The 16,186-nt window shown below is 37.9% G+C and overlaps 1 protein-coding gene across 9 annotated transcripts in view; it reads right to left on the minus strand.

The window, feature by feature from the left end:
• The window catches only part of Elavl4 (ELAV like RNA binding protein 4), a 141,943-nt gene that overhangs the window by 78,107 nt on the left and 47,650 nt on the right, over positions 1 to 16,186 (minus strand). For 2 of the 9 annotated variants that reach the window (XM_036177951.1, XM_036177944.1), the window contains exon 1: positions 8,461 to 8,702. The exons of 1 other annotated variant lie outside the window; for it this stretch is intronic. In XM_036177951.1, the coding sequence (XP_036033844.1) occupies positions 8,461 to 8,508 (48 nt within the window). In that variant the 5' untranslated portion in view covers positions 8,509 to 8,702. Of the gene's footprint in view, positions 1 to 4,343; positions 4,775 to 5,105; positions 5,395 to 8,460; positions 8,703 to 16,186 lie in introns of those variants that run through there. 6 more of the 9 variants (XM_036177950.1, XM_036177947.1, XM_036177948.1 and 3 more) reach the window with 5 other exon arrangements.

Consider the following 16,186-nt stretch of genomic DNA (forward strand, 5'->3'; position numbering starts at 1 on the left):
TGACCCTACAACACTCTACACTCAGAACTTGAAAAAACAAAGCATAGGATGTCAACATGACCATTTACCTCCTCCTCATTATTATCAATATTTCCAGTGGTAATATTACATTGCCCCCAAAGAACAAAGGACCCCATTTAAATTCAAAATCTATTCCTTTGTACCTTGATTGAGAGGGAACTTTTTGGCTTGCAAACATAGTTCAGGATTTGCACATTTACAGCTCCTCAAGTGGTTGTTAAAGAAAGTGTCTGGCTTCTAGTGGAAGTCTGCAGAACCTCAACATCGTTTTTGATAAATATTTGTAAATTCATATTTTTCTAAAAAGAGAATGAAATACTTAAGACACGTAGCCTACTTCGGTTTCCTTTTCATTTAGAGATGCACATATACTTACAGATATATGTTTACATACATTTGGTTAACACCAAATAAGGAAAAGCCAAGACAGATGCAAGAATTCATAAAAACACAGATACCACCCTTCTCATATCCATCGAAGCACGAAGGAATTGGTAGTCAATAATGAAACAATGACTTTACTTCCTTCCAAAGGAGAACTGACCAATTCTGCATACAGCCCATCAATGGAAAAACCGTAAGATAGCCGCTTGAGACTGTTCATACCCCCCAAACTCCTAGTGACATTGGGGAAAATACTGCATTGCAGCATTTGCCAGCATGTACTTGTATGAATAGCATTTGCTGGTTATTTCACTGAAAAAAAAAGTGCATATTAAATGTACGGGTATGTAAACTAAGTGTTTGTTAGCCACAGGTCACTGGAACTGAGGAAGAAATTTGTCTAAGCTAAAGTATTTCTGTCCATATATAATGACCTCTGTCAAGGCAGCCTGCCATTCCTTACTTGTGGTACATACAAATAATTTGTTTCTTCTTCTTCTGTTTTTGTTTTTAATTAAAATAAGGTATTAAAGTACTAAGGACTAAATGAAGCAGAATGCTTCTTTATAGATGGGATAGTGTTTTGCTCAGAAAGAGAATTCAACCACAAAAAGGAGATAAGTGCAGAGAGAAGAGACCAAAGCACAGCAAAGGATTTGCCCTGAGGAAACCCTTTCATTGTTCCTAGTAACTCTAACTTGAGAAAAAGACCTCAGTTCATCCACAAATCCTTTTAGAGACAATGAATAGAGAGAAGAGAGAGGAGAGAGAGAGAGAGAGAGAGAGAGAGAGAGAGAGAGAGAGAGAGAGAGAAGAGAGAGATGAGAGAGAGAGAGAGAGAGAGAGAGAGAGAGAGAGAGAGAGAGAGAGACATTCATGCAAAGACTTTTAGATTTGAAATTTCAAGCCCATTATTCCTAATAAACACTCCAAATTTAAAATATCTGGTCTATCCTCTCAAAAACTCTTAGTGAGACAATTTGGAACTAAAATACATACACACTATCATTTTACTTCTCTTTCTTTAAAAATAACTCTGCCAGTACTACCTCAAAACAAGCTGGTCTTGCTTTCATAACAAAATCCTCATATTAAAAGAAAGGTCTATAGGAACATAAAAAAAGTTTTAAGGCTTTGTGCAAATCATCAAACACAAGCAAGCCCATGTTTATGTTTGTAAGGAGACAGCTTGAAAAGATTGCTGGTTGGGAACGAATGGGACTAAGACCCAAATAGACACTTATGTTTCTCAAATGAGACATAAAAAAATCAGAGTATCAATGATTCTCCAAGCAAATTTTTGCTAACTTCCTCCCCTCTGCTCATTTGACTCCTCCAAAAACATCAAATATCAACTGACTTAATAAGTACATTACTATGACAAGCAGAGACAATCTGATCAGGAAAACTGTAGTAGTCAATGGCCTTTTGGCAGCGACATTTCTATCCATATTTTCACTTCTTAATAAATGCACATGCAGCTTCGTGCTTCTGTCAAGGCACAAATCCACATGTAGGTAGTAGGTATTAATATTTTTAAGACAAAGAAGCAAGAAAGGTCAGCAGCAGAGGTAGAGCTACGTGTCTTTTTTCATAACCCAAGCCAAGGTGACAGTTTTTATAGAAACAATTTTTCCTAACTAACACCTGCCAGAAAAATTCTCAGAAAACAAAAATAAAACTTTATTAGTGATAATAAAAACTATTCTGTTTATACAGATGATATATGTTCATGCACTCAGGGTAGGTAAGCAAGGTCCAAGCGTGGGACAAAAATATGTTTAATTTTTTTACCTTAAGAGTAAAAACAAAATAATATCTCCCCCCAATCAGAAAACAAACCAAAAAGGAATATTCCCACAGAAAAAAAAATGGTGGGGGCTGGTGGTGGAGATTTGCAACAGAGAGAAAACAAATTAAGAAGATTATCAATAAAGGCAATTATACTTTCTATCCTTGCAATACCTTGCATTTTTTAAAAATCTTTCACTTTGGGGCTTCAGATTAGCTACTGGATTATGTATCTGTATTGTCACAAGGAAGAAACCACAACTGATGACTGTTTCATTTTTTTTTTTTTTTTAATGCTCCTCTTATTCACTCAAGTTCTATCTCTGTTAGTCCTCTTTGGTACCTACCACACTGGGAAAAAGACAATACTTAGAAAAGCTCTCAGAGAGAGACAAATGAGAGATACCTGTCATGCATGGGTCCAGAGACACTAAAAAAAGATCACTTTTTTCCCCCCAGACCTAACACCAAATGCATTTGCAAGTGAAAAGCATGGATAGATTCTGTAGCTAGAGGAATGGGCAGCAGAGGAAGGGAAAGGGCTCTTCAGTGACTGTGTGCTAAAGACATTTCTACAATGAACTCCTTGAAACTACAGTATCAGCATCTAGTGTAGTAAAAATACCAGTATCACCTAACACAAAAGTCATTGCTTAGCATAAATCTAATCTACTTGTATATTTTTCTATGAATATTTACTGGAAATTTCAGAGAAATCATTTGCAGAACCTATCAGCTGTGGGAATCCACTATTATGCTTCCATCAACTTCATTCAATATAATTTACATTTTTTCAAACGGTCTCACAAGATTCCTTGCAATTTTTTGCACGTACAATTTCACAGCAGGGAAAGGGGGAAGGAGAGAGAAAGAGAGAGAGAGAGAGAGAGAGAGAGAGAGAGAGAGAGAGAGAGACCCTATTCTCCCTTCCCCCTCTTCTCTTTTTTTTTTTTAAACAAATAAACAAAAAGAAAAAGGAGAGAGGGAACAGATGCTTAAAAATAGATTTCAAAAAATCACTGTAAACCAGAGTTAGAAATGTAATTAACACCTATTTATGAAGAATAATTAAAGTTGGGCTGGTCACAAAGAACAGCAAAGATAATCAAGGTCCTGTCCCCCTCCTCCCTTTTCACACTGTTTGCAGTGTGTTCTCCTGATAGCCACCTGCTCCCTGCTCGCCTTCTCCTCTGTTCGTTTCCCCGGCAACCTTTCATTGGGTTTTCCTCTCAGCTATCGCTTTCAGTTGGGCTGCTCGGTCTAATCTTATTTGTTTTACACCCATCAAAACAAGCAGCCAGACAAAGGCAATCCTCTAAGAATGAGAAAAAGACCACAGCTTTGTTATAACATCTATACGGAGTGAAAAGTCCTCCTCAGGCTTTTCTAGTTTAAAAAAAAAAATGAATTTATAGCTTTCCTCACTACCCAGTCCCAAATCCCCTAAAAGCTATTGCTGGTAAAAATTCAAAGTCAAAGTGGGCACTCATGGTATCTGTTTGTGCCATTTTGTGCCATATCTTTAGGGTCAACACCAGGAGACAGGAGCAGCCCTCAAGGAGTTTCCTTGTTTCTTTTTCCAGAAAAAGATGATGCTAAAAATAGATTTACTACTTCGGCAGAAAGGTTTTCCACTTCCCCATCCACATTTCAAAGTCCTGTTTCACAATTGCATCTGCTGGTACTGAATCTCACCTCCTCCACCCCTCACTCCCAGCCTTCCCCATCACTCCTAGCATGAGACTGAAAAAGAAATGTGCCTTTAACTTTAACGGTCGTGTAATTCGGTGGAAGGCTAACAGAGGCAGTGGACACGCCAGCCAACAGTGACGGTGACATTGTGATTGTCAAAAAAAAAAAAAAAAAGACACCAACCTTGCTTGCCTAAAATATGTTTGATGGAAGAGGCAGTATGTGCCTTGTGTGCATGCAATGCTATTATACTTGGAGGCTGATTGTGGATTTCAGAAAAAGAAATACTAATACACACGCACACACACACACACACAGAGGATCAGAACAGTGATTTACGATGCAGTCCACCATCCTTACACACACCACACACACACACACACACACACACACACACACACACACACACACACACACGGCTGGAACCTCCAAGCTGCCTTCCTCTTTTCACTTACCATCTTCAAGCCATTCCACTCCATCTGTGATCAGAAGAAGATGGACCCTCACACAGTGTGTCAAAAGCGGAAAGGAGCGTTATGTAAAAGCTGACATTCCCTTCTTACAGAGCTGCTGCCCAGAGAAGGAAGCAACAACTCAACACGCCAGGCACCGCTACACATACAAGCCGCCTCCTCTTTTTATGAGGTCATGACAGGAAACTCTTTGAAATACAAGATGCAGCGTTTACTGAAGCCCAAATAAATCACTCTCTTTGCCGTTTTGACTGCGCAGTCCCCCGAAACACAACTGCCCATCTCAATGTTCAGCATCCAGGAGCTGCCTCTCGAGGTTTACATTTCCAGCACAGAAATGGAGAGATTCCTAACCCTGCTGCATACACCCTAAGCCCCACAAAACCCAGGCATGTAGACAAACCTCTTCTCTCTTACAAAAAGAAACCCCCTTCCACTCCCTCATGATGGTCTCAAGTAATAGAATCTCTTTCAACAAACCAGCAATTATTTCAGCCCATCCCCACCCTCTGCGTTTATGTGGAAGGGAAAACTGACATCGACCTGTTAAAAATGACAATCTCTCTCCCACTGCTTTTCAATAAAAGGACCTACCCGCACGCTACACAAAAGATAGAGTACATGTAGGAACCAGACAGCAGCAGAGAACTAAACTCTCGTGCAAGCATAAGACTGGCCAAGGTGTAGACGCTTGTCTTCCCTCTAGCAACACGAACAACAGATTACATATCTAGTCATACCTACCATAACCATTCTTATTGGCAAATATTGGGTCTCGCAGAGCTTCGACTCTTCTCTTAAAATTTGCAAAGGTTTCAGAATATATTTAAAAATGACTACTGTTGTTTTATATATATTTTAAAGGTCCACAAAACACAGTGTGGATGATTGTAAAGTAAATCAATTATTGGGAGGGGGGGGGGTGGGAAAGAAAGGAAAAAAAAAAAAAAGAAGAAAAGGCGCAGTGAGCTGAAACCCCTGATTCTAGGATGTAGATAAGAACAACTGAACAGAGCCTTGCTGAAATTGGCTCGAAGCTTCCCCTTTTTACATCCATTTATGGGACCATCTGTCAGCTGAAGCCAGAATCTGATTGGCTGGGGAAACGAAGGGAGGCGTTGCAACATCAGGTGCTATTTAAATTAGCTACTGCCAGATTGACGATGTTAATGATTTGGTGACCTCTACAACAACAGAGACCGGATTTCTGAACTGCTTCTTGTGTCTGGTAATTAAAGCCCAGCTGAAGCAACAACAGCCATACTTGTATTTTTTACCTTTTACCTCCTTCTAGCTCAAAAAGTACTGTCACAACTGCAGGTCACTGGAGGACTGCAGACCTTCCCAGTGGGAGTGTCCTTCCTGTCTGGGTCCTGGCGGGGAATACAGGAGCCCATCCCTCTGACAGAGGGCTTTTTCACTGGAGAATATTTTCAACCACCTTATCTTTCTTGACAGTTGCTTTCTAGCGAAATGCATATTTAATGATCTGCCTCTAGGCTTAAAGATACAACAAAAGCACTTTAATGTGCTAATAATTCTACATTTTAACTTTATTATTTCCCAGTATTGCTGGCTTTCTGTAAGTAGTGCTTCCTTTTGCAGCTAACATGACCAACATTTCAAAAGCATGCAAGTTCAGGATTAAGCTTGTGCTCAGTGAATTAGGTTCACATAAGTTAGCCTCAGAAAACTATTTCAGGATGATGATGATGATGATGATGATGATGATAATAATAATAATAATAATAGTAATAAAAAGCTTGGAGGGTGGAGGCAGCTGCCAGGCTCTACCTTTCTGCCTTCTGTCTCAAGATTTTCAAAACAGAGAATGATGAATGATTTATTTAAATGAATTTATCTTTCAACTTGGATAGAGGCATGTTCTGAATTTTTAAAAATCGACTAAAACACACTCTCTTTTGCCTTCCCTACTGCAGTGAGGGCAAAACATGGCTCTGAAATGAACGGCCTGGTTTTATTACCTGTGTGGAGCACTCATTTTGCTCACCTAAACAGAAGACTTTGTCTCTCTCCTTGCTTCTTCCCCCACCTCCTGGCCTCTTAAAAGATGTACAAAGAGACATTCAGCTAGTGTGTGGTGATGTATAGAGTCTGCCTGCTTATGCGACACATTTCATAGACTCTGTATCACCACGCTCGCAGGAGTACATAAAGGTTTTGTTTGGGGCCTGGGTTTTTAAGTGGCTTACCTGAGACCTTTATGTCTCACATCTATGAAGAAGGGTAACACCCCTATATATTTAAATCACAGTTTAATCCACTTGTTTATCGATAAATGTACAGAGGGAACAAATATTCAACACAGGTTTTAATCTTTGACTGAAGTTGACAGTGAGCTGGACTAGAGATAGTGGAACTATGGGTCAAAATATGGTATATTTCTCAGCTTCAGAGTCCAAGAGTAAATGAGTTTGTGAAAAATTACTAGAAAAGAAAAAACCCAAAATTTTTAAAGGTCAAAACAATTCTCTTCCAAACATTGCTTCATGAACACATGCAACAAACATACATATACACACTCTATGAAAATACAGATACATCACTAAACAAAGTGTTGGATACATTATATAAATCCTTTTGCTTAAATATAAATACATCTAGCTATTAGAAATGAAGGTACATGATGAAAAGTAGAAATGTGAAGCTCTGCTGGGCCCTCCAGGTAGAACAATAGTAAATGAAGTCAACTTTAAAATGCTTTCCTTAGCACTTGCATGACAGTCCTATGAGTCACACTGGAGCCAGAGTACTTGCTGCACTGTACTCTAAGGATGAATTCCCAGGTTCAATGCTCCAAACAACTTGACGTACATATATAGGATAGGTCTACGTGTCCTAAATCGGCAGCCAAAAAACTCTTGAGTGTGATCTCACCAATATCAAAATATTGGGAAGACTATAATTACACAATGCTACAATCACACAAATCAAAAACAGATCTCTTGGACCAAACATTTACTTGATATTTCTACGCAGGTGAAAAAAGGGGAAATTTCTAGCACCTCTTTTTTCTCATCCATACTAACTTCAGTACACTCACTGAGCCATGAATTAACATTAGGGATCTTCAAAAACATTCCAGCTTTCTTTCCAAATAGTAACTGTATATTATACATTTATAATAACAGTAACATTATACCATAAACAATTACTTGGTCTTGCTAGGCTAAAAAAATAAAAAATAAAAAAACCCATGCGCTTTGTATATTGATCACTTCTGCAAAAATCTCCACTCTAAAGTCTTTCAAAGGAATCCTCAAACAAATGCACAAATGTCCTCAGAGGCCTTTTCTCTAAAGACAAAGGCAGAATCCTATTGTTGGGAAAAGTCAACCTTATTATCGCATTTCCAATAGTACCATTCATCTTTCGGCGTGAGGGGCTGACCGCTACATCAGTGGTGTGGCATTTGTAAAGCCACAGATTTTCAATGTATTATCTTAAGAATCAGGCAGGCGAGTCTCCCAGTCATGCATGATTTTTTTTTTTTTCTTTTTCTGTTACAATCCACCACCACAGAAAGAAACTTGTCTCACTCAAGCCGCTAAGGCAACCTAATACAGTATCCCATGGCTGTGGGGCTGGCTGCGCCGTTGTATCCCTCTTACCATAAATGAGCAGTTTCTTGACTCATTAATAACAATTTCCCTTAAAAGAAGTAATCTCATATCAGTCAGCCCCTCGCCACCATGCACACATCCCAAAGGCTGCAGATATCTCAGCATCAGTCGCCGGCAGCCAGCTTTCCCACACAGAGTCCAGATGGACTGTACCAGAAGCCAATTCAGCGTTAATAACTACCTACTCCGCGCAGTGGAGAAGCCTTACGTGGCACAATGGGCTAGGAAACAGAAAAAACAACAAAAAAGGATAGACAACCAAATTCTCTGAAAGCACGGGAAGCAAGGAACAGAAAAAGAAGCATGAATTATATTTCCTAGACTTCTACGAAAGGGGGCAGGGGAGAAAAAAAAAAGAAAGGAGAAAAAAAAAGAACCCTTCATAAACATAGGGAAAAAATGAAGGGGGGGGGATAAAAACAGATGCTGCCCAGAAAAAAGTGACAAAATATTACCTCATTATTTAACAAAGCAGCATTAAGCGTCCTGCTGATTTCAAACATCTTGCCACAGATTTTGTTTTAAGAGAAACAGATAGAATCCTTTGCAAAGCACTCCGTCTGCAAAGGGTTCTTCAATTTCCTTGCGCACCACGGAACAGTCAATATATTATTTCCCCAGAGTTCGCACATTAAAACCTCTAGTCAGTGAGCTGGATTTCCCCTATCTCTCACACTGTAGCCTCCTGTTAGATGTACTGCTCTCTTTGCAAGAGCAGCCTGCCCCAAACATGGCTGGTGTTTAAACTACTCTTTAAAGTAACAGTTCACTATATAACCACCAGGTGGGTAGAGTGCACAGATTGAAATAAAGCGTCTTAAAAGATACGTGTGTGTGTGTGTGTGTGTGTGTGTGTGTGTGTGTGTGTGTGTGTGTGTGTGTTGTGCTTTCTCCTTGGAACTGCTTTTAGGTATAGGATGTGACATGAGAAATATCAGCATCTTAACAGGCAAGATTGTCTCTAATGTATTATGTCTAAGTAAATAAAAATTTTCCTCTGGACTTAAAGCAAGGGGACAAATCAGAACAGAACAAAATACTACCAACCAATTCAAATTAGAACCGTGAAAAGTGAAACACAAACAAGATTCGTTTAATTCTGCAAATGACAAAGGAGGAAAACACAATTAACTGTAAGAAAGGGAGAACTTCAAAAACTCCATGCAAGTAATTTTTTTTTTTTTTTTTACAGTGAGAGAAATATTCACACAGGATGAACACTGGACTCAGATGCATGTATGCTATGCAGAAAAAACACATACAAGTTGGATACAAGAGCTAAAGATGTAACTTTCCTTCTGAGTTTATTTGATATAATCTCTACTGATATAAATGACCAAAAGCTTAAAAGTAAAGCACAAAAGGCAAACCCAAAACTTCACATGTCTGTTAAAAAAAAAAAGATCACATGAGCAGTTATAAACAACCTTAGGCTCAAACCAGACACGTCTCTACTCAGAGCTGTTCTTTCTCCTTAAGATTTGCCTTAAAGAGGAATGTTTTTTACTGGACATTATTTTGGAGGTGTACCTAACCTGGCATCTCCTTCGTACCACTCTATTCCAGTTAATCTGATCTTCGGCCAAGAATAAAGAGAATGCCCCAAGTTGAAATCTCCAAATGAGGGGGGTAGTATAGGGAGATAGAGCTGCATCATTACATGGCTACATCTTAAGAAGAATTTTACTAGTAACAAAGCACATACATGCCACTTTACTCTCCCATGTATCTATCTAATGTAGAAACCAACACACACACACACACACACACACACACACACACACACACACACTAACACACACACACACACACACACACACACACACACACATACCTGGCATTTTTGTTTTTCTTGGCTGGACGATATTAAAGCTCTGAACTTCCACATCTCTGGAGACACAGATGCCAATTCTAGCATTTTTCCAGTCCATCCAGCCAGCATTTAGCTACACAAGATAGTGACTGTCTCCTTTATCTTTAAGTCAAGTCTGCATCATTTAATAGCATTTAACCTCCTTGCATATATTAAGTTTCAAGTGACAATTTTTAACTGGGGAGTGAGAAGGAGGAGTTGCTCTCATCAAATTCTGGTTGTATGAAATAAGCTAATTTGTACACTCACCATATGTCTTAAACACTAATTAAAAAATGTCACTTTCTTCAAACATTAGAATGTAATCAGCCTAGTAAATAAAATATTCTCGAGTTTTCATGCCTTGGTGATAATTTAAAGAGTGTTTATCTCAAGGTAACCTTTCTAACTTGATTACCAAGGAAGACTTTAGATTCGAAAAAGGGAAAAAAAGGAATGGTAGGGGTCAGGGCTTTGGGGCATGGAAAAGGGAAAACCACTACTGTACGTAGCTGCACAAAGGAAAATAAGATGAAGCGGGTTTTTAAGGACTCATAGTCTTGTTACCCTAAGGCAAATCCAGCCAATCAATACCACCCATTGATGGTCTACCATCTGCCATGCTACCAAGAGATGTGGCTAAACAGACCTGTTCCATATGACTGTGGCTGGCTCATTTTCAGTCGATTAGGGCAGTCCAGAGCATTCACGTGCAACACACAAAACTCCAAGTCAGTCTGCGCCTGTCTCCACACCAGCCCCCCAAGCACAGCTGTGGACCTTTTCCTCCTGTTCTGTTCTGGCTGTCCGGATTACCTCTTCTTGCTCCTCAATTGAATTAGCAAAATGGAGAGGGAATGTAGACTGCACACACACACACACACACACACACACACACACACACACACACACACAGAGAGAGAGAGAGAGAGAGAGAGAGAGAGAGAGAGAGAGAGAGAGAGAGAGAGAGAGAATTGCTGGTTCTTCTTCACTGTCATGCAGAAATCTGGAATTCCATGTGCTGTGCTCTAATATGATTATGGCACACCATTTAAATAGCATCATCAGTGACTGTGACCTGACGTTTTCCCGTGGTCTGGTTTCTTTTTATCTTTTTCCCCCTTTCAAAAAAAATTATCTAAACTGTTGATTTTTTTTCTTTAAAGACAACATAATCAGTCTGTCCTGACAATGGAATACTATGTTTAAAAGCTTTGATAAGATCTAAAGCTTAATTTTCCTTTGTTGAATCGTGATGTTGGTTTTTGTCTTTTTTTTTTTCCTGTAGAAACATTAAATCAGTTTTATTGGAAAGTGGACACATATTGCCGAGGCAAGAAAGATGCACCATGCTGACACAGAGTCTGCAAGAGGATTAGAAATTCACTGTGGAATGTTTTCTTAGAGATATATCACCTGACTGTTTGATACCTTTCTCCTTCCTATATCTGTGTGCAAGTGCTACTGTGTGGGGATATATGAAAACAGATGTCTGATCTACCTGCATTGCTGAGAGTTCACCTGTGCAGGTAAACTGACCAGAGTAGATTCATACACCATCTCCCACTTTCCTAAGTTCCTGCTTGAGTGACTCTTGAATGTAGGCTTCTTTCCAGAGTCAATGTACATTTGCCTTTTCAAATTTGCCTTGGACTACCCTCTTCAAGAAATAGTTAACCTCTCTGGAAAGGAAATGTAATGGGTAAGAAGACTGCTATATTTAGAAAGTTTTCTAAGAAGGACATAACATAGGTGTAGCAACAGTGTGGACCATTCTCTGATATATTCTTCCTCACAGCACATGGCAACTCTGCAGGGCCAGTGTGAAAACACACAAGGATTCTGGAAGATCCCTGCATTAAGGGATTTGAGACCTTTTTATATTAGTTCAAAAGAGCTCCACTAAAAAGAAAAAATAAATAAATAAAAGCAAAGTAACAAAACCCTTGTCTAAATTTAAGTTAAAAAATTAAGGACACTGAGCAATGAAATCTGGGGTATCTATTAGACTCTTGAAGGATATAATGTTTAATTCACTTAATTCAGTTCTGAAAATAATTCAATGTGCTATAAAATTTCTAGGCTCATTTATAATTCTGCAATTTCTAATCAAGGAGGTTTCCAGTTTAGAAAAAAGAGAAGAATGAGGAAGGGGATGAAAGGAGAGATAGGAAAAGGAAAACAGATAACAGGGTTCATAAAATGAGAATGAAATATGCAGTCTTGTACTAGAAGTTTACCATACATGAAACAATGTACTTTACCATACATGAAACAATGTACTAGGCATGTGACATGCACATCACAGAATATCATAGCACACAAATATGTGTCTTCTGTATTTAAAAGTAAGAGCTTTCCTCCAGTGCATCATAGAACATCATGTTTAGTAAAAATAAACAAACAAACAAACAAACAAACAAATAAATAAATAAATAATGGTTGAATGAATGAGAAAGATGGCACAGCAAGAAGATAAAGGAAAGGGAAGGCACGCTTAATTTTTCTTAACTGAAAAGACCAACAGATTTGTTTGCAATATGGTTTTAGCTAGGTATGGCCTCCAGATGTCTCATTTTACTATCATTTTGCTCTATCATGATTAGGGCTGTAAACTGAGAATGGGGAGATAGATATAAATGATTAAAGCTGGAAGGCAAAGATTCCTAAAGGGAAAGGGCTGAGTTCCCATGCCCACCTCTTTTCCCTCTTCTATGTCTAGAAGAGCTCAATGATCCTTGGTTGAATTAACTTACATGTTCTCATTTGTGGAGAGCACACATGTATAAGAGAATGAGTGAGGACCAATAGTTATATAATTACTATCCTCAAACCTATTTCTTGCAATCTAAGTAGGTCTCTCTGAACAGATCCTTGCGGGGTGGTGGTGGTAAAAAGATACCCTAAGCTTCATAAGTCTTATCTTTTTCATTTGTAAAATGGGCACAACATTTAAGTTTGTTGCCAGGGTTAAAACAAGCATAGGCTTGGTAGAGACAGTATCCTACATGACAGTCTTTTATTACTAATAGAAAGAATGTGAAGAATGAATAAATTAGTAATAGCTTCAAGAGAAGTTAATCTTGTTGAAGACTAGATGATAAAAAGATTTTCCAACAATTGGAGAACAGTAACGTAATAATCACTAACAAAGGTTTGAATGAACTCTCCCAGTTCTAATGAAAAATGCTTGAGGGAGATAAACATTTACTTAGTCCCATGGGTAAAGTTTAGTACTAAATTCTTAATGTGAGATCCAAAAATAATTACAAATTTCAATACCACCTTAAGGAATTTGCGTCTGGCTGGTGAAGAAGTATCACTTGCATGTGTGAATCCTTCCAGTATAAGGGAGAACGTGAAATTATAGTATACACCGGGAAGCTACATTTTGGGCCAAGGTTTGTTTTTTTTTTTAAAGAATGATAGAAGGTGGCTAGTAAAGTTAGAATATTTTGTTTCAGAACAAAAGTAGTGGAAGAGAGTTGGAAAATGATATTAACAGCTAGATCATCCTACCTATATCCCTTGCAAGGAATTCTGGATCCATTCTAACATCTCCTATTTCTAAGTTATAAATAGAGGAATATTATGTGATAATGAATGTGAGGACCTTTATTTAGTATGCACTGTTGTAAAAGGAACAATAATTAAAAATCATGGAGTGTTTACAATGTGTCAAACATTGCATAAAGTGCTTTACCTGTAAATGTCAATCTCACAACTCTGAGATTTCAAGTGAAGAAAAAATGATCAATGATCAGGACATTTAAGTGGTTTTCTTAGGATAATATGACCATTAAGCAAACTTAGGTTTCATATTTAATATGTGCTTCCAATTTACTATAACATAGACATAATACTTTACATTTAAAAGTGTAGGTCTAAATAAATTTAAGTATTATTCTCTCTCTGTATTATTTTACACTTAAAAACTCACATTTAAAAATTCATAATAGCAGTAACAACCAGCACAACCAACAAACACCCATGCCTGAGCTTGGTCTGCAATTTCACTATTTTGCCACCAGGTGATGATAGACCCTGACCTATGAAAAATTAAGAGGGTCATAGTTGCCCACTGTTGTGTTGTAAATATGCTTTTTGATCACTAGAAGTAGATGAGGAAGTGGCCTGATCTTCGGGTGTTTACCAAAACCCAAAGGCATTTTACCATTCAAAATATTTTATAAATGTATTTATAAAAAATTCAACTGTGAATATAATCTCAAGCCTCTATAATATTTCAACAATTCTATTACAGACTTTATTCAATGAATTACAGTCCATTGTTATTTTTATGCTATACTACAAGATTTCATAGTAGAAATTGTATGTTATTTCCTTATAACCCTAGCACATTGAAAATCAGTGCTTGGGATATAGTGGGCACTCAAAAAAAAAAAAAAAAAAAGAAAAAGAAAAAGAAAAAGAAAAAAAAACATAAATTATTGATTCCAGATATTTTAGACAAACTTTGGAACAAAATGTTTAGGGCACAATTATTTGGTACTTTATTCACTAATCATAGCTCTTTTTATTGACTCATTCTTACTGTTGGGTTATTAAAAAACAAAACAAAACAAGGGACCTTTGCTGAGGCTGGTCACCAGCAGATAGATGTATTAGATCAGCAACCCACAGTTGCTTTCCTTTCAATAGGCATGCACTTCTCTTATGCCTTAGTCAAGGGCAGTCTAGTTTTACAGAACCCTGCCCGCCTAGGTGGCCTAGTTTATCTGTACAACTTTCATACATTCAAAGAGGTTGCTTCCTTTCTCCATGAGAGCAAAGGAAAAGTGAGAAACAAGAGACGCTAGACAACGGTCAGAAAGAGGCACCTCTCCACTTGACTGGTCTTACTTTTCTCCCTCTCCGACTCTGAAGCTGGGCAAGGATTCCACCATTTCTAAGCAGAAGAGTAAAGTTGCACATTAGTGTTGAGTAGCTCATTTGCCTTAGCAACCCCTTAGCAACAGCAGCCTTGAGTTCAAAATACCTCCTTGAAAACAATCACATCTTTAATGAAGATTAATATTTTTATGTCAGTCTTTTGGCCAGAAGTTTTAACAGTACAACCTCCCTCCCTCAAGCATTGTTTGCAACAAATTTCTACACATGAGCCTTCCTTTATGGGATATTATAGGTAACCAAAATAATGCTGGCCTCTCACACACATCCAATCCCTGAAAAAGCCCTAGTCCTATTTGAAATTATTCTTAAGTACATGCTTAAAAAAAACCCAAAAAACAAACAAACAAACAAACAAACAAACAAAAAACCAAAAAACAAACCGTCACTAACCTTGGGCTCCTACAGAAATTGTGGTTATATATAATTCTTTAAAAATATCATGGATATAGATATCACTATTTAGTTATTCACCATTACACTTTTCCTGAGAAGAGCAAACACCTAAACCCACTGTGTTTAAAACCTACATTAGGATTTTACAATGTCAGATGGAACCTAAGGTTCTGTGTACAATAAAGATAAAACATAGCAACTTAGCTCCAAATTAGGACTTACTGATTTCATTATTTGATATTTACTTTGCCCTGCTTCATTATACATAAAATGAGTGTATGGTGAACAAATACTCATCACATTTCTTATTTGTACATTGCCAGTGAAGTGAGAATGCTTTCAAAAAGTATTACTAGCCCTCAAAAATCCTGTGAATCTAAATGTGTGTCACATATGTTATGCATAGCATTAAAGCTTCTAACCTGTTCAAGGCTTTTGAAACTCTTAAGGTTTCATTATTTAAATAAAGTATAAATTCCAGTTTGAAATTTATTTATTATTGTCTGCTAGTACATGAGAACTTTGAGGCAGAAATAAAACACATGTGAGCTTAGCACACAACCTCAGCAGGCCGCTTAACTTTCAAAAGCATATTACTAAATTGGACTATGCAACCTCTGTGTGCCAATTCCAAGACACAAGGATCTACAAGATGGTTTCTTCTCCTCCATCTCCCATGCAGTAGCAGCAGATAGCCCAGTTGAGCTGTCTACCCAACACAAACTTTATGCATTTCCATGTACAGAAGAACATGTTGAGAATAATGGCCTTTATATACATACAGTAGCTATTCAATGACGTGAACAGCTTTCGTAAAGATGAAAGTAAGATCCACTTCAATTTACACTAGGGATTATAAAGGGAGGGACCAGGAAACCTCAAGAACAGGCCTTCTCTGCCATTAGTGATTCTGTGAACTTAGGAAAATCACTTCTCACTGGATCACAATCTTGAACAGATAAAAAATGAAACTAGATGACTCTTGGAGTCTTAGAGCTAAGGCATAGTGTCTGTAAATAAGG

Source organism: Onychomys torridus, chromosome 2, assembly GCF_903995425.1.
Source record: "Onychomys torridus chromosome 2, mOncTor1.1, whole genome shotgun sequence".
In the NCBI taxonomy this organism is placed as follows: Eukaryota; Metazoa; Chordata; class Mammalia; order Rodentia; family Cricetidae; genus Onychomys; species Onychomys torridus.